Genomic DNA, 25040 nt, shown 5'->3' on the forward strand with positions numbered 1-25040 from the left:
TGGTACAGTGGGAGGAGGGGGTGAGACGGGCACCAAAGAGGGCAACGTTTGGCCTTGGGTGGGTAGGGGCTAGCACAGTGGGAAAGGGGGTTTGAATTGTGGGGGTGGGGAGAGAGAGAAGTGGGCTGCTCAGGCAACATCTGCCACTTCATTGTTAAACGTCTCTTTGACCTTACTATTTAGCCAGGGTGGCTAAGATCACATGATCAAAACGTACAGCCAAGGAAGTAAACTTGTAAAATGGATGCTGTGATGTCTGGATGCCAGGTTAGGTGGGCGAGGAAACTGAGATAACAAACTATCGTTAGGCCTTCCATTTACTTCCACACAAAGGAAACATTCAGGCCTTTCTTTAGACAAACACAGAGCGAAATGTCAGACTGACAATAAGGAAAAAAAAAAGAGAGGGACAGATAGGCAATGCAGCGAAAAACCTGGGCATCATCACTCTGTCTCGCTCCAATGGAATATCTAATGACAACCTCGTCAAATGGCATTGAGAACATTGAAAGCTGATTGTGTTCCTGATAATGCCCGAATCCTTTGTCACTGGTTCATAGTGCAAAACAATTTCTGATGAAACTGTACGTTATAAATTGAAGTAGCCAATGATGCTTGGCATATTGACAATGGTACACTTTGTTTTGACAAGAGATTCGAAATTAATAACCTGCTGCTCAGTTGAATTGATACACTTTATCAAGTTGCAGCTTGGGAGGCCTTGCCTACGTGCGCCTAGGATCATCCTTTTTCCTCGTGGCTTTTGTGTCTAGAATTTATGCTGTTCCAACTACTTCAACCATTGCTGCCAGGTGCCTTTTGAAAATGCAGTGTCTCCTGCCGGGCGATTTTCAATATCTTTGGTTTTCAAAAATCTTCAAAAATTATTACTCTTTATTTTCTGAATGCCTAAACCCCATGGAGTGACGGTCTGGTAGCTACTCTAATCTATCAGACAACATCTACTGACGCCAGAGTATTTCAGCCAGACCTGCCGCCTTGTAAAAAGAGCCCAGATTGTGCGGTGTTATGTAATTTTCTCTTGTTCCCGAAACTGGCACAGTGCGCAGCTGGTGTCTTTCAATATGGGACAGATTAGCGTGCAGCAGTATGGTATCGCTCATCACTGGAGCCCTTTTGTCCCTGGTGGTAATCCGCTCGTGCTGAATGCCAAAAACAGTGGTATTATCTTTCAAAACAATGACGGATTTCCTCCACTATTGACAACTGAAAAAATATTGGCAATTCCCAGCAGCTCAGTCTTTTGTTCCGAGTACGGTCTTTTGTTACAAGACCAAGCTCTTTTGTCTGATTTCGGGCAGCCCGGCTTTGCGTATAAAGAAAACCTACTTGAAACCGGGCTCCCCGGCAGCAAGTGGTTAACACCTAATGACAATAAATTTCCACAATGCTCTCATAGGCAGGACAGGTTTTGTTATTGAAGCCGTGTCCCAATCAGTAAGCCTTTTTGTGAGTTAAGTTGGAATAACATCTGGAACACGGAGTTATCAGATTGTATATTGATTTGAATTCCCCAGACTAAAGACACTGTTGCTATACCTCGTGATTCGGGGCAAGCTTTTGCATAGCGACTAACTCTCTGACTAGTTCCTTTGTGCCGTTCTTATCCATTGAAAACAGTGCTTAGTGCAAGGCATCTCTTATGTAACTAAGCAAAAGCTTGCCTCAAATCACGAGGTATAGCAACAGTGTCTTTAATATGGAGAATTCAATCATTGTGTTCATGTGAATTTAAAGAACTCAGTGTGACAGCTTTTCTTCAAATTTAACTCGCAAAAGGCTTATAGGCTGTAGCTGGGGATGACACTCACATCTGTGGGAAGTGGCTACGGCCGTTAGCAAGCTCCCATAGCGCATGTGCTATCTTCAGCCGCAGCCATAAAGGTCGCACACAGCCTCATTTCCTAATGGGTACCTCTCTTCCAGGCAATATCAAAATTACAGTAGGGGGAGACTGGAGACCTGACTTCCCATGTCACAGATGAACACGAGGTCCTGGCCAAATTACTTGGCTGCAGCTTATACATGTAATTTAAAAGATCGGGGGGGGGTTTAAAGATCGAGAATTTGGTTGTCTTACCTGGGCTGGGAAAAACCAGAAGAACATGTTGCTATTGTAATCTTTGTTGACCGTCAGGAATCCTGGGAAGAGTCAAGAATATTTGTCAAGAAGATTTGAAGATATCAAGGAAGAAATGGAGACAAAAATCTCTTTCCAAAGACCAAATGAACAGCCTTGGCTGACACATGAAGGGTTTTGTGTTTTAATTTCTTTTTTTTTTTTCAAAAAAACCACCAAAACAAAACAAAAACAAAAAAACGAAAAAAAACCAACAAACAAACAAGGCTAACAACAAATCACAGACTGATGGCAGATGAGTATTTATAGTATTGGAACTAGCAATCACAACGGCAAGGTGATACTTATGGACAAGAGGTCACAATTGATACAGTAGGTGGCCTGAATGAACAGTTGGTCACTACTGACAGGTGCCCACTTCACACAGGTGGTAACTGAAGAGAGGTCGTTCTGGTCAGGTGGCCACAATAGACAGGTGTTCACCACTGACAGGTGACAACAAGTGACAGGTGGTCACAACCTACAGGTGGCCCTAAATGGATAAGTATTCGCTACTGACAGATGGCAACAATGGCCAGGTGATCACAACTGACAGGTGGTCACTACTGACAAGGAGAAGTATACGATACTTGTAGAAGCGTTCTTCTCAATGCCATTAGGATGAGGTTGCCTTGGCAATAAACACTTACCCGAGTAGCTCTTGACACTCGTACCGTTCAGGTCGCCCACCAGACTTAGTCTCTGTCCTGGAAAATTGAGGAAAAGGAATTAATGAATGTCAAATATCAGCCTTTTCTGTTTTAATAAAACTCCTGTTTGTGGATTGGGGGGAAAAAAAGACAATTTTCCAACTCCAGACCCTGTTTTGGTGGAAGAAAACTGCACAGAGCAGGACTCTGACTCAAAATCCTCTGTAACGGTGCTGATATATGAATAACCCAATCCAACAGTGTTTTAAGTGTCAGAGTTTGGTTTTTATCTCAATGAGTATTCCCATATTTAGGAGAAAATCAGTGTTGTCATCCCACAGAGAAAGCCTCATTTGTACCAAAAAAGCTGGAATTTTTCACAGGTGATTCACTGTTTGTTTAAGGGCATGGCAATAAACTGATGAGCAACCCTTTCTCAGAAAAGTTTGCAACGAGCAAATTATTTTGCTTTCACAATGTTACGAGAAAAAAAAAACCATAGTGATTTTGCATTATTAGGAAGGCATGGACAATTTTAAATGTTTCCAAAAGTGCACGGTAAATGGTAAGAAGGTATGTGTGATGCGAAACCGGGTATCAAGACTCGGGGTTTACCTTCCTGGATTTGACCCCGCTCTATGTAGGGCGTCAGGAACAGGGGCTGTCCCGGATCCACCCCAGTCATGTCGGCATGCGCCGGTGGGTTGGCGGCAAACATTGCCTGGAATGGTCCACGCACAGCATGCAGTGCACCAGGCATGATGGCCAGCATCAGGGCAACAACGATGGTAGTGAGGACTACTGAAGACATCTCTGCTACGATAAAAAAATACAAAGAAGTCAGACACTCCCTCATGTGATCATTTCACTAGTTTGTTGCAGCCCTCCTTGAACTTAACCCTAACCCTCCTGAATCCTTCACCTGTTGGTGGATTGAGGAGGGTTAGGGTTAAAGTCATAACCAGTAATGCTGTCATCAAGTGGATTGATGAGCAGTGTTCAGAACACCTCTAGATTCTGCCTTGAGTAGAAGCACCTCCTCATCGGTTGAACAGAGCAATGACCACCTAATGGATGGCCTAAACCAGCGCTTGGACCACTGATCCCGATCCGGATCCCGATCAGAGATCCGTCACTGGTTCATTGACACCAGAACCCACCTAATGGATAGCCCAAACCAGCTCTTGGATCACTGATTCCGATCCGGATCCCGATCAGTGATCCGTCACTGGTTCATTGACACCAGAACCCACCTAATGGATAGCCCAAACCAGCTCTTGGATCACTGATCCCGATCCCGATCAGTGATCCGTCACTGGTTCACTGACACCAGAACCCACCTAATGGATAGGCCAAACCAGCTCTTGGATCACTGATCCCGATCCCGATCAGTGATCCGTCACTGGTTCACTGACACCAGAACCCACCTAATGGATAGCCCAAACCAGCTCTTGGATCACTGATCTGGATTGCAATCAGTGATCCGTTACCGGTTCACTGACACCAGAACCCACCTAATGGATAGCCCAAACCAGCTCTTGGATCACTGATCCCGATCCCGATCCCGATCAGTGATCCGTCACTGGTTCATTGACACCAGAACCCACCTAATGGATAGGCCAAACCAGCTCTTGGATCACTGATCCCGATCCGGATCCCGATCAGTGATCCATCACTAGTTCACTGACACCAGAACCCACCTAATGGATAGCCCAAACCAGCTCTTGGATCACTGATCCGGATTGCAATCAGTGATCCGTTACCGGTTCACTGACACCAGAACCCACCTAATGGATAGCCCAAACCAGCTTTAAGATCACTGATCCCGATCCGGATCCCGATCAGTGATCCGTCACTGGTTCACTGACACCAGAACCCACCTAATGGATAGCCCAAACCAGCTCTTGGGATCACCGATAAACTATGGTAACCTATGGGCAAAAAGAATGACCAATTTATTTTTTTTACATCATACATGGCCTAAATAAGACAGTGGCCTACATGTACATGTCTCCTCGATCCTCTAGCCCAGGTTGGACGCCAGTCTTCATTTCATTACGACATGATACGGTCAAGGAGTCCACCTGGGCTACTCGATCCTCCTATTTCTGCGCACCTACCTGTGACGCTTTGAAACAAGATTTCCAGAAAACTACAATGCAGTTGAAATGACGTTATTTTATTTATACAACTCACAGTCTGTCATCAAAGCAATTCACACAAAAAAGTTACTTCTTTTTGGGACCAGGAGTGGCAGCTTTTAGTATGTGTAGGTTTGATCACAGATGTGTGTAAAAGTCCTACCTAAATCTACGCAACTGGCACTCTCTGAAATCTACAGTGGCCAAGACATGCTACACAAGATGTATTTATTGAATGGGCGAGTCCTGGTGTTTGGCATTGTAAAGCATTGTAACAGCACATATTCTGTGAATTGTCAAAGCAATGTAAACAGCTTTGAACTTCAAATCTTTCAGGCGTTATATTTCCAGTTCATTTAGATAACTTTCTTAAATCAGTAACGGATAAATGAATTTTAATAAAGAATGGTATTTTTTATCTTTTATAATATGAGGTTCCTCGGTCTACCGATATTTAACATTTTTGCATAATAAATTACAAGTAAAGTCTCTAAATGTGTCCTTTGCTTATTTACTTGTCAGTTTCGACAGTCTTTACAAGCCAAACACTAAATAAGGCACCCCGTATCCTCCCGAGGTCTGTCCCCTCTTCTGTGCACTCCATGATTCCATATTAACCATCCAAATCCACCTTACTCTAAATTCCCCTCCCAAAATAAATCTGTAATCACAAGAATGAAGAAATAATTTTTAGAAGAAGACAAAGCCTTAAATGGTCTATGAAAACACCTTCCCGGGGCTAATTCCATTCCTACATTTACTGCCATGTTCTTTGTACAAACACCATCACAGATTAGTGAACAACCCCCTCCCACACCCCTTGGTTTAGAATGTCTGTGCCCTCTCCGTGGTGACCAGGTTGGGCCACTCCCATCCCACCATTACCTGCACATGTATTTATTTTAAATGTTCATGAACATGGGCAACCTAGTGTCAACACACGTAATCTGCATGTAGCTCTCTTCTGGCGAAGAGAAATGAGACACAAAAACTGGACCCAGCACTACTCTTCATTCATATTCACTCGCCCCTAACCCAACATTCTTGGGTCTTTTGCAAAACTTTAGAAAACGGATAAACGACGCATGTGTGTCTGCAAAACCTAGGGCGTAGAAAATGGGACTGCATTAAGGCGCCTTTCCATATGTATGCTTTTGGGTTCGTTGCATAAGCGATTTGTTCATAACTTAGCCTTATTGCAAATGCTGCATGAGTGATTTTGTATAATGGTATAAAGCTTAAAGGCATTGTGGGAAGGCAAAAGGTTCAATGTTTGCTCCTTTTTCCTTCCCACAATGCCTTTCTACCATTGTGCAGAATCACCCATGTAGTATTTGCGATAAGGCTTGTGCGTTTCACTTTCACGGACACAAAAATCGACCCCATAACACACGTGTGCGCTTGGCCGTCAAATTCGCTCCCGGGCATGCCGGGGCGATTTTGACGGATACGTAACGCGTGGCTCAAAAATGTTGACGTGCATATGGAAAGGCACTTCTGGGTCTAGGCCCTGGGATCCGCGCACAAGACAATAAATATGATCAAACAAATTGCTATATTTCTACTCACTTTCACTGGATTTACAACTTCGATAAAAAACATATAGGGGGGCCTAAGTTATAAGACTTCGTCCCAACTTCTTCCCGTCCCACTTGAACTTCATGCACTCGCGGTCGATCTCTTACGCGCCATCCAGCTGTGAGCCCTCTGTTGGTGGTCGCGCTTCAAAATAATCCATAAATCGTCTGGTTATGCCGTACCGGTACACTCAACTACGCTCCCATAGAAAACAGTGCAAAATCGGACCGAAATAGCGCCGCCTGTTGACTCTCGTGAAGAGGTTGGCCTCTGTTTTTTTCCCCGGAAATTCAAGATTTTGGCCTGAAGATCACTTTTCGTTTCAGTTTCATTGGGGTTAGCCATGACAATTTTTTGTATTCGCCATTCAAGGTAGAAACCCCTCAAATAGCAGTAAAACTAAGCGCTCATTTCTGAATGTAGCCGCCCGCCTCTATCCAAAATAAGCCCGCAATTTGGGGCTTTTTGTGAAAGAAATACCCCAAAGTGGAAACTATCAGTCCCAAATTCGAAATTTATAGAAAGAGTTCTATGATCCCTCCTAATTATGGTCTGTCTTATTGGGAAAATCTCGTGGATCACAAAATATTAATGACTCGCGCGCAGAAATACAACTATTTGGTAGAATGCGCCCATAGAGAGTTAGATAAAGTGTCGTAGATAAGAGGTCAGACTGGGTACCTGTTGAATATTAATAATGTCACCGTCGTCCGCGGTACGATGTGGTAAAGCGCGCGGCCGTCGCATCGTCAGTGGAAAATCCCGTGCATTGACAAGTGCTATGCGAGCGCCACCTGCTTCGACGTAAGAGGGCCACCCCAGGACTAAACTGCTTAGCTGAATTTCATCGAAATTTGCCCAGCACCATGTCTGATAATACATCCGAGGGTTGACTCTGAAAGTGGATTCAATTCCAGTGAAAAGAAAAACACTGATCGTACCTCGTTGGGGATGTCAGCTGCGAGGAGCTACGTGTACGTGTACATTGCAGTTCAGGTAACAGCGGCGGCTGTGAGCGCCTTGTACCGTGTGATGATATGTTGAGTCGCGCTCGGTCCTAACCTATCTCGCTTGAATGCACGGAGTTTTTTCCGCTGTTGCGGGTCAAACACCCGATTGAAACGGTCGTGTGCGTCCCTATCGCCGGTCTTGTCAGTGTCAGCTAAGCCTAGCAAGTTGTTTCTGTTTGCAGGATAGGTCTAGGCCTTCATGTTAGAAGAACAAAAGTAAAGCATTTGAGGTGCAGTCGGACAGAGTGTTGTTCTTATCGTAGACGTCTGCACCGTTCGGAAGGAAGGACTGACGTACATCATGGCTGAAAGTCCGACGGAGAAGACCCACATTGCAAGTAATGAGGTAGGTGCATATATTAATGATAGACCCTTTTGATTTGTTTACAGGCCTTTTAAAAAAGTTTTCCGCCACTTGTGCAGCATTCCACAAAATTGCTGTTGTAAGAGTTCATTCATATCGGACCACCACGATATTCTTGACTTTAAATTGTTAATTATTATTATGCATATTGTTTATTTATGTGTCGTGGCCATTCTGCCAAATTGTGCATGAATTACAATATATTAAAAATAGTAAGAGTGGATAAGAATACAAGATATAAAGATTACAATATGAAAAAGTACAAATCATGATAGACATACAGCTATACCGTAAAAATACATCTGTAATATAAAGTCACAAATAAACCACAGGAACAAGATTACAGAAATTAGATTTTAAAAATTCAAAAACACAACGCATAAACTTCAAGAACTATCAATGAGAACATGTAGATATTAAAGCCAGCATCAAGTAAAAATACACTTAGATTGGGCTGTTTTGAAAGCGATGAGTTTTTAACTGGAATCTCGGAAATATTGTGTGAGTTTCGAAGATTCCTTCCATGGTTGGCTAACCTGGATGGGGGGAATAAAAAATTACAACGCTCATTATTCTGAAGATTTGTGGCAAATTGGAGACAGTGTCTGTCTCTGGGTGTACAACGAGTCAGTGTTTAGTACTTGAAGAGCTAATTCATATGGTTGATAGTTTGTACCTAAAATAATTTTACAAGCTCTTTTCTAAACACTTTCAATACTATGACATTGATAAGCAGTAATTCCAGAGTGCCATATGACATCTGCATATTCTAATATCGGTCTGATGTAACCATAATAAGTTGCTTGTAATTTCTCAATACTAAAACCAAACTGCTTTAATGATCTTAACATGAACAACTTACTACTAGTTTTCATGAGCAGGTAATCAACACGAGTGTTCCACTTAAGGTAATTTTGAACCCAAAGACCTAGGATTTTAGCTACAGAAACAAATGGCAGTGTTTCACCACTAATTTGGAGATTTTGAACGTGTGGGTTTCTTTTAAAACACACGCTAAGGGCCTGACATTTGTTGGGATTTAATTTCAGGTTATTTTCAATTGCCCATTCATTCAGGGAATCCAGATCGTGTTGAATATGGTTAGGCTTTCTGGGATTGGAGTTCTCAGCTTAAGTTAAATCATCAACATATTTCCAATATTCCGAGTAGGAACCCTGGGCAGCATCATTGATAAGAATTTGAAAACCAAGTGGACCAAACTTAGCATCCTGGGGGACACCGCCATTGAGTGACAAATACTCTGAAAGAACAATATTGTACCGCACTCTTTGGCGTCTGCCCTAAAGAAAGTTGCAAACCCAGGGAACAATAGCACTACCAACACCCATATCAATTATTTTATTAATAAGAATGGTGTGGTCGACAAGATTAAACGCCTTGGCAAATTCAGTAAGAACCACTGTACACTGGTTACCATTCTCCTCAGCGCGCTGAAAAAGATAATGCATCAGATTAACCAGGTAATGACGTGTAGAAATACCCTATATATTACCAAATTGACGTTTATCAATCTTACTGCCGATATCATCCAAAATCCACTAAGTGACAAAACCTTCAGCAACCTTGGCAAAACACTAAGTCAGAGAAACCGGGCGAAGTTTATCAATGCTGGGAGGATATTGTCTAGGGATGGGAACCATTGTAGCTTCTTTTCATTGCACTGGCACAATACCCTCACAGAAAGAGCTAAAATATCTGTCAAAGGGACACTTGACTCGTAAGCAAATTCTTTGATCAACCGTAGGGGGATTTGGTCCGCCCACAAGGGGATTTGGTCCGCCCGCAAGATTTGCCAGATGTTAATTTTCTGAGCACAGCATAGACATTCCATGGCGATGGCTTTGCAGAAGGCAAGAATGCAGGCAACTTAGAATACTCCGACGGATCCAAACAATCAGAAACACTGGCTAACCTGGTATTGATCGCATTTGCCATGCTAATGAAACCTTCCCTGTCAATTCCTGGAATGTCCATGTCAAGTTAGTTCTCTTAGAATCACCAACCTTCTTAGCAAATTGATGCCACTTATGAGGGTTAGAATGCTGCAAATTCATGATACGATTGGCATGATATGATACCTTGCCAGCTTTGATTTCCCTTTTAATGAAATTTCTCAGCTTACGCCAATGAGGAGGATTCGTCAAAAAACTACTCTGACATTCATGAATTAACTGTTGAATATAACTAGTAATCCAAGACTTATCTGTGTCATGCAATCTGGATTGTTTAATGGGAAACTACAAATCGTATGCCGGAATTAGCAAATTGTAAATTATGGGCCTAGGCCTACTACTGCCCCCGGAGTAGGGGCCTACATGTCAGAAAGAGTTCCTACGGACACTTCATGTGCAAACCTATAAGACTTGTCTGAAAAAAGACCAGTGTTTTCTAAGTAAATGTTTGGGACTTTTCCGATCTCAATATCAAATTTTAGGATATGTTAGCACTTTTTGATGGCTGTTAATGCATTTTAAGGGCAAATACACTGTAAGTGTTGTCTGTGTATGGAACTCTTTCCCTAGGTTCCCATAAGTTTGAAAAAATAAAGGCCTACCTAGTGAAACAACTTTCTCGGGCAGACTTTGACAATTTCAGTTTTCCCTGGCACACTTTGACAATTTCAGTTTTCCCTGGCAGACTTTGACAATTTCAGTTTTCCCTGGCACACTTTGACAATTTCAGATTTCCCTGGCACACTTTGACAATTTCAGATTTCCCTGGCACACTTTGACAATTTCAGTTTTCCCTGGCACACTTTGACAATTTCAGATTTCCCTGGCACACTTTGACAATTTCAGTTTTCCCTGGCACACTTTGACAATTTCAGTTTTCCCTGGCACACTTTGACACTTTTAGGTTTCCCTGGCACACTTTGACAATTTCAGTTTTCCCTGGCACACTTTGACAATTTCAGATTTCCCTGGCACACTTTGACAATTTCAGTTTTCCCTGGCACACTTTGACAATTTCAGTTTTCCCTGGCAAACATTGACAATTTCAGTTTTCCCTGGCACACTTTGACAATTTCAGTTTTCCCTGGCACACTTTGACAATTTCAGATTTCCCTGGCACACTTTGACAATTTCAGTTTTCCCTGGCACACTTTGACAATTTCAGTTTTCCCTGGCACACTTTGACAATTTCAGTTTTCCCTGGCAAACATTGACAATTTCAGTTTTCCCTGGCAAACATTGACAATTTCAGTTTTCCCTGACGCACTTGGACAATTATCTGGCAGAGTAAATTGGAATTGTTTGTTTTTGTTGCGTGTGCATGGTGGCTGGCTGGTACTGAACTCTTGCCCCCTCCCACAAAAAGGAATATAATTTTAAAAGTCTGACCGGGTGGCAATAAATCTAAAATTCATTGGCCCAATGCTTCTTTGTAACCAGCACCACAGTAAAACAAAACAATTACATGTAGTTACTCATTCATAAAATTTCAAAATTAGCCGCACGATCGGGCGCTTTTGACTTAAATTAAAAATACTTGTTCCATTTTTTTTCAGCGCATATGAATAAAACCTGTATTTTCAATCAGTTGTTCAGAGGGCATGCATTCAGTTGCTCTGTCTTCATTTAAAATTGATTTGATTGAGCACTTGAACTTACTGTTGTGCGATGGTGTGCAGAGAAAGCTGATCTGCCGTCTTTGTGATAGATTTCACGTTTGGTTTCTTCATATTCATTAAGGATGTTCTGGACTGAGACTCTTATGAGAAGGCAAAAAAGCCTTGCATAATTCTTGCAAATTAAAACGTACACAACTTAAAACGTGCGTAACTTGGTGAGACAGAATACAGTAAGTATACCCTGAATGATGGAATGGACATGTTATGTACCGCTGTATTTTTTTTAACAACGGAGAAGTGTTTTAATATACGTGTAGATTACAGATGAAAACAAGTAAAAAGTGCAGGTGCATTTTTGCCGTCTATGCTGCTGGTTCTTGGAAAGCAGAAATGGCTAATAAAGCATGCTAATAAGTACATACATGTCCTACCAGGTTACAGGTGTCTGAGATTAAGAAAGTTTAACAAAGGTTGGAAATTTTGAATAGAAACAAAGATTGTCATCTCAGAAGTCTTGTTCTCATTAGGGGTAGAGGACCTAGATAATGAATGCAAAACAGGAATACAAGTAACACAGCAACTGTGATGACAAAAACAGAAACAGCCATTCGCCTCCAGACCCTTCCTTCTCTGTCTGCTGGATTTCCAGCTCGCGAGGACTCTTGAAATGCCAGTAAAGTGGTTTCAGTCCAAAGGAAATTTCCCTTGGGGGAAGGGGGGTTTGGGGGTCGGGTCTGTGCATCTCATTATGGCGGTGAATGGCAAAGTGTCCTTTCGCGTACAAGGGTGACACGCGGTAGTGTACATGTATGTGCTTGTATGAGGATGTGGAATCAACCAGTGGAGAAGGCAGCGGTAGGTGTTTGAAGGCCAACAATTTTTTAATTTGTTGGATGATGAATTGACTTAACCCTAAATATATTTTACAATGTTTGAAAGAAAATAGAATGACAAACTTCCTCTTTTCTTTGCCGATGAAAGTTTTTAATATTTAGGGAAACATTTTTTCATTTTTTCCCCTTGATGCAGTGTTTTGAGTGAAATGAAACAACGTAAAACCCAAAAAAAAAGGAACACCACCAAAATTAAAATACCGTACATGTAGGTGTACGACAGTTACCGTTATGTAAAGACAGAAAGTTACTGAAACAGAGAAAGAAAGTGTTATTCCTGAAAATACTGGTAATTAAATTAATGATAAGAAAGCCAAAAACTGAAAGGTGGTCATCTACGGTACTTGTAATTTCATTAGGTGGTACAGTACCAGTCGAAAAACTACATGGAGGCATTGAAGCCCCATTTGTTTATTGACTTTACGGTCTATGAGGACAATTCAGTTAATGAACTTTCACTGCAGCTTACAAGTGTGTATTGAGGTACAATGCACATATATGTACCGGTACATTTACACGCAATGTACCCGTACAACTCAGGCATGAGATTTTTCAGACATTTGTTTGAGTTCAGACATTTTGAATCTGAAAGAAAGCATTATCGGTATAGGAGGAAATGCACCTTCAGACTTTTTATACCCAGTGTCAGGTTTTTTTTTTTTAACTGATAATCTCATCCCTGACAACTGGGGCAGAGAATGACACTGGTATGCATCGTACATGTACATACAGTCTGCATATAATCCCCGTCATACCGGTACATGTAGCAAGGTTTTCTGTACCTGTGGACACCCACTCATACCGGTAATTGGTACCTTGCATTGTAATCCCACATAATTAAAACTACCAGTACACCTACCGAAAGCATCAGTGGTGCGTGTAATTACATGTACCGCCGCCAGCATCAGCTTCCCTCGTCAAGGTCAAGTGAAGTGTATCAGCATGAAACTTTATCAGATCATAGTTTTAAGTCTCCTCTCAAACTGTGTTGCGCTTTGAATGTGGGATTCATTGTTCTTTTGCTGTGAGCTTTAGAATCGTATACCAATACTGGTAGTGAATGTTTATGAGTGCGATAGTAAGAATGATTGCATTTGGTGACGGACGAAATGGTCTATTATACAAGGAATAGACCGTTTCTTCTGTCATCGAATGCCGTTATTCTTACCATCGCACGAATGGAAAACATAAATCCTCGTCATCTGATTTTCTGATCACAGCTTGAGTAATTAACTGAGTTAAACTGGAAGTTGTCCAGGTCTGAATCTGTTAATTTTTCGATATGATATTCCGAGCTTGTTTTATCCTTTGGCAGCATTTTATCTGTTTCCATATGTTGGCAGCATCAGCGTTACTTACTAAAACAAGCTCTTGTAATTATTTCTTTTAATTATTTTGTAGAATTGTGAGCGGCGACGGCACAGTTGTTATAAATTTTGTGTGTGTGCGTCGCACGTGTCATGCGTCAGCTGTGTTGGTAAAATACTTCAATGCCATGTGATGTTGTATTCAAGTCTATCACAAGTCCCTTCAAATCCCTGTAAGCCCATCACAAGTCATTCAGTCTTTTTAAGCCAATTCACAAGCTATTCAGCTTTTCAGCTTTCAAGCGAGCTGTGACAAAAAGCATTCTTTTGTCATTGTTCACCATCATGCCTAAGACTGGCCTTGTGAAAGGAGTTGTGAAGGGACTTGTGGTGGGCAACACTGGATCAATGATCCACCAATCAGATGATGGGGATGCATGCAGGTGTTGTATAATAAACGATGTGTCCTAATTACATGTACATGTGATTCTGTATGTTGCACTTTTGGGCCACGCGCGCAAAGGTTGGTCAGTTTGGTAAGAAATACGACACAAATTACAAGAAACAATTATTCCTGTCTCGAAATTGGCTTTAATGTCAGGCAACATACAAAACCAACACAAATATTCATGAAATTTTTTTTGAAGATTTCTTTAGATTTAAAACACGGCCGTTAGGCCCTAAAGTTGACCTTCAATCCAGTGAAATCGGAAGGGTTGACATCTCTACAAATACACATGTGTGATAAACCAACGATCCAACTCATTTGTATTACATTCATGTGTTCTTGAAGTATTGCTTGGAAACGAAGTTGACTCATCATGTCACTTTTTATGCGGAAATAGTCAGTTACAGCCCATGCCAAATTAGATCAGCTTCTTTTGTTTTAGTGTCATCATTTCACCATTGGCGATTTTTTATTTAATATCCAAAGATCTATAAGGCATTCGAAAAAAATTGCCCAATTTACGATGATGCTGCTGAGCGCCATGGTCAGCAGAATTCTCAACTGGTGCACATGCAAACGTACGTGTACGTGTGTACGCGGCACTGGGTACCAGTACTTGTCGTGCTGCACGGTGTGGTGATTAGAATGAATGCGAAGGAGAAGTGATCTACAAAATTGAAACAGGTGAAATTTAATTAATCTGCTTGGCCACCACACATGGTGATAAAGAATCAACAGTAACATTGCCACAATCTTGGACTTCTTAGAACAGTTAGGATTTGTACGTTTTGTCATTGTTTCGGTAGAGTAGGGGAATATTTTCATTATATCAATCGTGTGCGTGACGCCACTTATGCACATGTACTAGTGCAGGCTATTTAAGCATTCATACCAAAGTACCGATACCTGTACATTACGATGAAGTTTCGTGGGTTTTTAGACCTTATGGATTCCTCATCCTCAATATTGGCATCTCTGGCAATCTTTTGTCATTTATTTTAGCCCTTCAGCTGTTCTCTTACATAAGCCTTACCACAAATACTACATGGGTGATTTTGCATAATGGTAGAAAAGCCTTGTGGGAAGGGAAAAGGGCAATGTTTGCTCCTTTTTTTCCTTTCCTTCCCACATTGCCTTTCTACCAGTGTGCAAAAACACCAGGATGCAACATTCCCAATTAGGCTCATGTACAAGTACATTTAAATAGGAAATAACATTGCAAATTTCTATGAAAAGTCCAGTCTGTTGACTTCATTTTATTGATTTTAAACATGTTTGAAGGATACCGGTACTTTTACTTTTTATTCAGGAAAAGAAGTCCCAGGGGTAATGTAAAATTGTGAGGGTCCTTTTTTTTGTTTGATTGCAGACAAATCAGGAAAATCGTAATGCTGTCATAAAGCATGAAAACATACCACATGGACAGAAGGTACATGTACAGTACATTGTACTTCATTTGAACATTGTTATATGTACAACAGACGTGCAGGTACGGTAGACCCCATATTTATTATTTTCAGTAGGTCTACAGCTACTAATGTACATGTACATGTAACTTTGTGGTGAACAAAATTTTTAAAAATTGATAAGAAGACCCTCACTGTAAATAGAACTTCCTTCAAACATTAGCCTAGAGTAGAATCTTTATTCACAAGTGCTTTTTCATTCATGCAATCAATCTGTTGGGATTTCTTGGAATGTGTGCCGACTCCCGGTATGTTGGGGTTTGTTGGAACATGTTCCAACTAGCTTCAGTGGCCGATGTGACATTTTTGACCTTACTACAGTACACAAAACAGGGACTACACTGACACAACTGGCGTGACTGGTTATCCTTGTTTTGTTGCTCAGTGCTACACGTAGAACCGAAAATACTGGGAGAGTAGTCACAGGTTTTTAATAAGAGATACACTGTAGTGTAATTTTGTGGAATGCTCAAAAAATTTACTCACCAGTTAAAAAACCAAACAACTCCATTTTTCCATTTGAGAACTGCCAAGGCACTTTCATGTACGTGTAAAATTTGTGATATACACGTGAGCAATATGGGAGAAGGCCATTGCTGAGGGACACCTCTATACAGTAGATTTAATCAACTTAATTCTCAACGTTTCAACTTATCTCATGTTCAAACTAACCCCATCTCCCCTACCCTTACAGGTTGCAGCTAAGGCCAAATTGTCATGGAATGGAATAAATTAGAATGTTAGATCCTACACATATATCCAACAAAATAGTGGGACGAAATGAAAGTGCCGAGGCAGTGTCTTTTCCTCTAAGTTTTAAAGTGGCATGGAGTACGTGCTCGGTCTCCAGCCTTTTCAGGAAAACTCTCATCTGCATGCTGGAGCAGGGAGCTACAATGTGTAATATTATCAAGAAGGGACTAGACAGAAGTTACCAAGTTCTCAATGGAGATGGGCTCTCCAGAAGGGGAATAGAAATTGATTTATCACGTCAGTCCTTCATTGAAAAACACCTGCACGGGCCAGTGCTGCAGTGATTTGTACATACCGGTATATTTGATTTCTCCGTTCAGGCTGAAACTGATGTGGGAAGGCGAAAAAAAAAATCAACAACGAAAAGAGAGACCAAAAGCAAAACAGAAATTAGCTATAAAGTGAAAATGTCAGTGCCAATCCTTACATGCATGTTACGCATATCACTTCAGTTTCAGGAAAGGTGCGCAAAGAAGTTGGTTCAACGTGTACATTTAGGGAGTAAACCTAGAAACTTGTACGAGTAGTTTGTCATGCTGAAGCAGTAAAAATTGCAAATGTAAATGTACTGTAGTATTGGAATTTTCCTCCTTAATTGATTGTTTATGATGAACTAAAGCGTAGTTTTGAGCTAAGATGTCAAATGCAGTGTACGTGTACATGTATGCAGACGTACCTTCACATTTTGTCAATAAGTGTTCTCACTGCATAGATGTACTTCTGCATTTGTATGCTCCGGTATGATAAGGCATAGGAAATCGCAATCATGCTCTTAATTTAAAGTCTGAACTGACGTCTACATTTTAACCGTTGTTGACAAGTTTATTAGCCTGACATTGTCTAAGTACCAAATGCTTGGTAGCCCTCCAAGTTCTGTTTGTCTCTCACTGAGTTAAAAAAAAAAAGGTAGTGTAACTTCCAAGCTTTAAAAATCCGGCAGCACAAATGAACACGATAGACCCCTACACTGCTGCAGGCCCCGCTAAAACTCCTGTAGACTATCTAGCGGACATTTCATTTTACTTTAATTGCACGCCAGGTTTAGAATTTGGAATTTGTGGAACTCTGCTTGATTTGATGTCATTGTACATGTAAAAGTCTGATTCGTGAAGGTTCAGTGGGACAAAATAAAAACCAGTCATAAAGCACAAACGTTACATTTTTCCATTACAAAACTTGTACACCTGCTTAAAAGCAAACACAGTGTAGCAGATTGCTGTGAGAAAGAGGAAAACTGAGACTGTGTTTTTCTTTGTCCCTTTAATGATAGCTCTCTCCTACAGACCAATTAAGCAAGCACAATGAAATATTGAGAACCACAGTTCAACACAATATTAACTTTTGATAATAGGAAGAATGGCCTTTATTTCTTTGTTTGTGTGCCTGTCCTGCGTGACCTCTGCGGTGGTAGGGCCAAAGACTTACTTTTACTGTCTACTTTGTCCTCATTTGTTTCCCATCTGCTCATGCAGTCAGTTTTACTCTCTGCTGGGTAAAATATGAAGTGAATAATGCAGATGTCATTTTCCAATTTCTTCCATTTCCACGTTCCAGCTCCCAATCCTTAACTCTCTTCAGGTATGTACAAGTACCGCTACGGTGCATTTTTTTTTTTAAATGATGGTATACATGTACATGTACTTGACGGAAGGCTTCCTGTCAATTGAAGTTTAGGACAGTATTAGTTGGCAGGAAGCCCATTCAGGTTGATTTGGGGTCGGGGGATTAATCGTTTATGGTACCAGTATAATATTCATTTGCATGCAGCACTGTACACCTTGCACAGCTCATTTGCCTCTTATCAGCACTCTTACTGCATCCAGCACTGATTCCGCAAGGTGTCGTTTATTGTCTCCAGGTGCCTACATGTCTGTCTACAGTCTATGCTCCAGTCTTGAGCTCCCATGCCTCCAGTGTGACTTCATAACACCTGTGCAGCATGTGTCCATTAATTAAAGTTGTTTTGCGGCCCATTTTGAGTTGAGTCTCACATCAAATCACAAGTCTTGTCTTATGTATGCGTTTAACCACTTTCACACAGTATTATTCCACAGTGAACTTGTCCCAGGCGTGATATTATTTTGGGCTAAAAATATTAACTTCTTTTAAAATGACCGAATGTCACAACTAATATAGTGTACAATCTTTGACAAGGATGGGTTTACAGATGTTTACCCTTTGTGATAATTGCTTCAATACTTACCGGTATGTTACATTTCTTAGCGCACTGACGGCACTTTTTAACTCTCGGAGACAATCTTGGCTAGTGATACGGTAGTTACTCCTAACACCCAGCAGTAACACGCTGTGAGACTGGAGGCACTTTACACTCAACTGTAGGGTACATGTTTATATTGCCTGCCTAGTCTGAGCATTCTTTTGTTTTCATGTGGGAGTTAAGAATACTCGGTGAAAATAGTCATTTTTCTTGCACCGTGTCCGAGTACAAGAATGAGGGAACACTGGTACCAGGGTACGGTAGCTTGTGCAGGCGCAGGTCCAGCGATGGAAACTCCCTTCCCCCCATCCTGAGACCGGGGGAAAAAAGGGAAATAATTAAATGGGGAAAACATTAAAAAATAACTTACTGGTACATGTAAGTGTACCAATACAATTGTAAACAATGTCGTGTATGGCGTAGGCCCAATGGTACATCGTTTCTGCTTGTCCACCAAAATGAGAGATTAAAGCGACTTCTTGACTTGACTGAAGATTGTACCTGCATGTGTCACTGTACCGGTAAATGAACTTTGAGAGTCCAACCGCAACATTGGGCAAGTGTAAGTGAAGACTGTAAATGCATGGAGGAAGGACACAGGAGTTTGAACTGCTTGGGCTATAAAATCTGGCCAATTACCGCTTTCTGGCATGCCGGGTATGTCCATAGCCAGAGCGCAGCGCAAGCTTGCTACTCACCACCTGTTTTGCAACCTTAAGCTCCCCTTTGTACCCCATGATCATTGCCGCAATTTTTCGTTGGTAATCTGCATCCCTGAAACGCTGTGTACTGCAGTATAGGAAGTTGAATATTCATGCCATCGTTGGTGCTTGATATGATCTGACAGCAACATCAAATTTAGTGCTTGCGCAGACCTTATTAGGCTGTGTACCCAAAGTGTTCATTTACAGTTGTTGCCTTATCGAACGCTTTCTTCTGGACTTTTGGGAATAAATAGCCAAGTTGCTTGTAAGATTTTGAGTTTTATTTGAATAATTTTTATTACAGAATTTACACAAAAAGGTATTCTATGAGATCTCATGATCACTCCCTGTGATGAAACAGCGCATTTTCTTTTTCATGAACTTAACTGTCCTGTGGTGTTCAACATGTTGCTGGCCAGCCAAACTCGTACGGAGATTTCGAAAACTGATGTTTTGGAGTGACAAAATAAAATTACAAACATATGCATGGATAATGGAAAAGGGCATCAAAATCTTTAAAAAATTATTCAAAACGGCAAAAGTAAATCTAATGTTAGATATTTTTTCTTTCTGCTTCCTGGTCACTGCGATAAGATGTAGTTATATTGCTACGATATTACTGGCCCCACTTGTCCAGCTAAGCTGCAGGCAGAAATCAGGTATTTTTGGAATGTTTACTATTGTTCATCGAGCGCTTTGATGTGCCAGAGTTGAAACTCCTATTGTGTCCTTCCTCCATGGTACATGTATGTGTATATAGTACTGTACACGTACAAGTAGTTGAACCAGCATCACCTGCATGATGGATGGTTTGGGGACAATGCTGTCAACCATTTGCAACCAGCCAGTGGTTAAATTGTGCATGTAATTCATCCAGGGGGAACTCGACCATTGGCACAGGTGGACCAGTGGACCAGCTCACCGCAGAGGAAAGTCTACAGGTACTCCCCTGACAATGTGCGGACTTACATGTTCTGTAGAAGGAAGGCATTGATTAATTAAATGTACAGGCTGCACGTACATGTACTTTGCTTTTCTGCACCGTGTCTGAGCTCGACTGCAACCCTTGCAGAATTTCAACCAGTGCCTTTTGTTGTCAGAAAATATAGTGCGTGTGCCAGTGTGCACAGCCTGTAATAAAAGGGTGTCCTTTTTTGGGGGGGGGGGTAACATGTACCGGTACTAGTACTATTCTCAGTTTCATTTTGCCCGTGAAAAATAGGCGCTGCACAAGAACGGTACGTTCCTTTCTCACAAAATTTGGGTCGTAAACGGTAGAACTCCTGAAAAGAATGGAATGCGCTTGGGCAATATTGGGGGAAAAAATGTTTTGAGGGGGCGGATTCTGCTATTGCAGACCCAGGTAACCTGACTGACTGGGGGGGGGGAAATGTTTTGAGGGGGCGGATTCTGCTCTTGCTGACCAAGGTAACCTGACTGACTCACGTCCTTCAGGCCTCATTGTCGCCGGCAAAGGCTGCAATGCCACACACAGCACATGTACATTCTTCAGAGAGCAGGCAAGCCCCTGAAGTTGTGGAAAATTGAAAAAAAAAAGTACAGTATGAGAAAAATGCGGAGCCATCAGCCAATACCCTGGATCAGCAAAATAACAACTACCTGTGCATACATGTACCGGTACATGGCACAGGTGGTGACCGTTTCAAACATGTATGCCCCTGTCATAAAGAATTCATGGTCATTTTCCATAAAAAGAAGCCTGCCTACTGGTATGGTACATGTACGAGTACAGTACATGTACATGTACTTAACTGTGTGTGGCATACGGGGTAATAACCTGGAAGTTTTTCATGGCGATGGCAGCTGATCTCAGGGAAATTGGTTGGCCATGTGGTACACCTTGACGTCTTTCAATTAGACCCGATATAAAAGATGCTAATAAAAATGTTGAGGACCCCCCCCAAAAAAGCTACATTGTAAAGGTACCAGTAAATTCCATCCAAAAGTATGCAATAAACTCCAAAATGTATCAACGGCCATCAGAATAAGGCCATAAAAAAGATACATGAATTCATTTCCAATTTTTTGCCCAAAATGTACATATGTACTTGTACATGTTAATAGTGTTGTGGATGATTTACGATAACATTACATGTAGAGCATAAGAGCCTGGGTTATATGGACCATCTGACAGGTGGGGATCAGTGCACTTCCATTGAAGCAGCTTACAATTGGAGCCATCTGTAATACCACTGTTCCATTATGTCTCATAAGTTTTAACTTTGTTGGACCAAAACATTTAGCTGTTCTTGGCACATTCACACATACTGTACGTCATCCATCTCCTTGTGTCAAAATTTCCCTTGTGCATGAGGGTCCGTGAAAACATTTTTCACCTGCCTTCAGAAAGTTGACAACAGCATCCAGTGTACCTGTACAGACATTGCATACTGGTACGTGTATATTGCATACTGGTACGTGTGTATTAAACATTGGTGTCAAAATGTACTTAAGATGGCGGACGAAAATTTGTGAAGGCTTGTAATGCAAAAGGTACATGTGTAGTACTATAAAGTGTAGTAGTGATATCAGAAAAGAAACTGGGGAGTGGGGCAGTTCCTGTTTCACTGTGCATGTAGGTCTTTTAGTTTCATTTCCGGGTAAACACAATCTTACACCTGTACCAGTATGTGATACACCTGCATGGATGTAAGGCTTGTCTCTTGATTTTGTTCTTATTGTGATAGCAATTTTTTTTGGGGGGGGGTTGACATTTGTATTGGGTTTTGTCATGAAATGGCTGTTTTGTCCGCGTCGCAGAGCCCCCAGCTTGGTACTGGTCCAAGTTTATTGGTCATGCCCCAAGAGTGCATTTGCTGTATTGGTGTAGCATGTTGTAGCTTGCCTTGCAGCCTTTTACGGGTAGAGCTGGGATAAAAGTGAACATGTACATTCACGGGGACCACCAACCCCTCCCCCATTCAAATTTACACAATGGAAACTGCTTCATTTTGCTGGTCCATTGCTCTAAGCCAAGGTCTGAACTATCCCTATGGCTGAAGGTGCAGGTGCTCATCCGTCCCATTAATGTCATGGTTGAAGCAGTACAATCAAAATCATCATACCAGTACAAGTACGGAAAGAAAAAAATCCTTTTGATATTTATTTGCCAAATACATTGTAAAGGAGTCCACTGGATAAAGAAAAGTGGCTTTCCTCGTGCCCTGCGGCAAAACTACAGACTCGCCAGACGCCAAATCCTTTTATGTATTGTATTATTTCAATATCTGCTGAACAGAGAAAGGACTGCGCAGGAGTTGAATTTCTTTCGTTTTTTGGGGTTTTTTTTGGTCCACAGCAATTTTACTCTTGTCAAGAAAGTGTGCAACAATGAAGCCATTGTTGGGGAGAGGGGGACAGTTTCAGGAGAAGGGGGGTATTGTGTATGCATGTACATACATGTACATGTATTACTTTACTAAAGGCAAATGGTGCTGCTTATATTGTAAGTACGGGATACTAACAGACAAGATGAAATCCTAGCGGTACAAATTTCTGATATCTTCACAAGTGTAATGCTACAGTGTGTATTTGCATAACATGAATTAACTTGTTCCCCTCAAAAATGTACTGGCAAGTACCGGTACATGCTTGGTACTGTACATTCTTCACTGTGACTGTACAGCTCTACATTTACACGTACATGTACATAATGGGTGCAGTACGTAGTGGGAATTTGCAATATTTTATTGCTGTTTCCATATTGGGGACCATCGCACAGCGCCTATGTCTGCTCATAATCTTGATAGCATTTTTATAGGGTATAGCTCAATGCACTGTGGGGTACATAATGTGCAGCTCGGCATGAGTGTGTGTTACCATAAGGCAGGGGGCAAGGTGCCCAGCTTTTCTAGGATCATCCCCTGAATGGAATCAAATTATAATATTGATCGCTGGTGCATTAGACATGTATCCACCATATGGGGAGACTCCTGTACAGTGTAGTGAATAACAGTTTGATTTCTTTTCAAGGCAACACCCTCAGTAATTAGCAAGAGACTCCGGTGCAAATAGGAAGAATGCTGAAAATTTGTGGAAGTACTGAAATGAAACTTGATTGATAGGCACAAACAGAAGATGTTGAATAAATCATGTCTGTGGTTTCCTGTACACAAAATTTGTGGAAGTACTGAAATGAAACTTGATTGATAGGCACAAACAGAAGATGTTGAATAAATCATGTCTGTGGTTTCCTGTACAGAGATTTCTGAATGGTTTGGTCAGCAAAACAAACAGCACCAATGTGAAAACAAAACAACTAAGTGGAACAAAAACAAATATTAGAGACGGTGGTTGTAAGTAAAACACCACAGGCCTGTTCCAGAAGTATTTTTTGAATTATCTGTTAAAGTAAATGAGAGCAAAAAACATGTAGGTAATGGGCAAATTTGCTCAAAACTCTCAAGTTAGAAATTTTCTTTTACAAATAATGAATATTCAATAATTCACTAAATTTGAAAAAATGATGCCATAAGGATGTCAAAACAATTTTGTAGTAGGGTGGAAATCTGTATTACATACATGTACATGTAATATAGATTTATATGGTACCAAAAAAGTCCTTTGATCATAAATGAAAAAAAAAAAAAGGAGAAAACTTGGGCGATGTCATCACCATGATGTCCCTTTATAATTTCCATCCATTGGACGCATTGCACCTATTTTATCAGGAAATTTAGTGATGATCAGAAAATGCCTTATAATGTACATGTACAATGTACATGCGGGTACTGTCATAAAAGGTAAATGGCTATTAGTAGAATATCACTTATCACGTTTGTGATGTCACACGACCAAGATGATGCCATTGTGACAACGCTCTTTTGGGTCATACCATGAGGTTGGGGCACAATTTCTGACTGTGTCCTTGTTACATCAGTGACATTTACGGTACCACCTGTCATGACCTGTAGAGTAGGTCATTTACTCTGTAAAAATAACACACACCTCTGTATTCAGCCTTGCAAGATGTATAACAATGTCAGTTGGAATCCACATGCAGGGAAATAACTGTTCATTTTTACGGAACTCATGTAACAACTGACACCGTCACAAATTGTGCCCCAACCTCCTGGAATGGCCCCCTAGTGAACCATCTGTAGATAATGACTAACAGTGTTGTGCCCTGGTTTAAAGTTGATCGAGTTGATAAAAATTCCCAAAGGCAACACTTGTGCTCTTGGTGATGAAGCATTTATTGGAGACGATAAGAAATGCATGACCCCCCTTTCGTCGCACATGAATGTAACCGTGAAAGGTGCACAACATTGCTCAGGGTTTACTGTGCCGGTACCACTAACGCCACTTTCAGTATTTGCATGAATGCACACGTACATGTACGTTCAGTACTTTTCCAGCACACAAAGAGTAACACAGATGAAGTCAAGGCAAAGCGTTGAATACACCTGTATCAATTTACGTACAGATAAATAACGCACGGTGATTTGCATTGTGGAATATGACAGGTTATGTGCCTGCTCCATGCTGGTGACTAGATTCATAATTCTGAGCCCATATCTCAGAGTAGCAATGTGCAAGATCAGCTGCCCTGACAGCTTTTTCAGTGCCTGACTGAAAAGAATTTGCCGTAAAGTACTTGTTTGAGCTCGATCACTTTTGGTATAAAGAAAGAACACAGCTGTCTCCACGCCAGCCTTGTTACCCATCGCAACCGCTTGTAAAAGATCTGTTCACTAGTCCTTTTGCAAGTCCTGTCTCAAGTGAACCTGGGGAAGAACGGTGATGGAATGTTTTG

At 41.3% G+C, this 25040-nt stretch overlaps 2 protein-coding genes across 4 annotated transcripts in view; one reads left to right on the forward strand and one right to left on the reverse strand.

The window, feature by feature from the left end:
• Positions 1 to 6659, reverse strand: part of LOC110979336 (putative serine carboxypeptidase CPVL) — a 62904-nt gene extending 56245 nt beyond the window's left edge. Inside the window, exons 1-4 of one of the 2 annotated variants that reach the window (XM_022235044.2) lie at positions 6501 to 6659; positions 3406 to 3603; positions 2791 to 2847; positions 2102 to 2163 (exon numbers count right to left, since the gene is read on the reverse strand). In XM_022235044.2, coding sequence (XP_022090736.2) covers positions 2102 to 2163; positions 2791 to 2847; positions 3406 to 3601 — 315 coding nt within the window. In that variant the 5' untranslated portion in view covers positions 3602 to 3603; positions 6501 to 6659. Of the gene's footprint in view, positions 1 to 2101; positions 2164 to 2790; positions 2848 to 3405; positions 3607 to 6500 lie in introns of both variants that reach the window. The other variant, XM_022235043.2, reaches the window with a different exon arrangement.
• Positions 6660 to 7220: 561 nt separating this feature from the next.
• The window catches only part of slc38a11 (solute carrier family 38 member 11), a 39769-nt gene continuing 21949 nt past the window's right edge, over positions 7221 to 25040 (forward strand). Inside the window, exons 1-2 of one of the 2 annotated variants that reach the window (XM_022235149.2) lie at positions 7221 to 7865; positions 17897 to 17920. In XM_022235149.2, coding sequence (XP_022090841.2) covers positions 7821 to 7865; positions 17897 to 17920 — 69 coding nt within the window. In that variant the 5' untranslated portion in view covers positions 7221 to 7820. The remainder of the gene's footprint in view (positions 7866 to 17896; positions 17921 to 25040) is intronic. The other variant, XM_022235150.2, reaches the window with a different exon arrangement.

Source organism: Acanthaster planci, linkage group LG17 (genome assembly GCF_054643075.1).
Source record: "Acanthaster planci isolate LZ-2023a linkage group LG17, COTS_SCS, whole genome shotgun sequence".
NCBI lineage: Eukaryota > Metazoa > Echinodermata > Asteroidea > Valvatida > Acanthasteridae > Acanthaster > Acanthaster planci.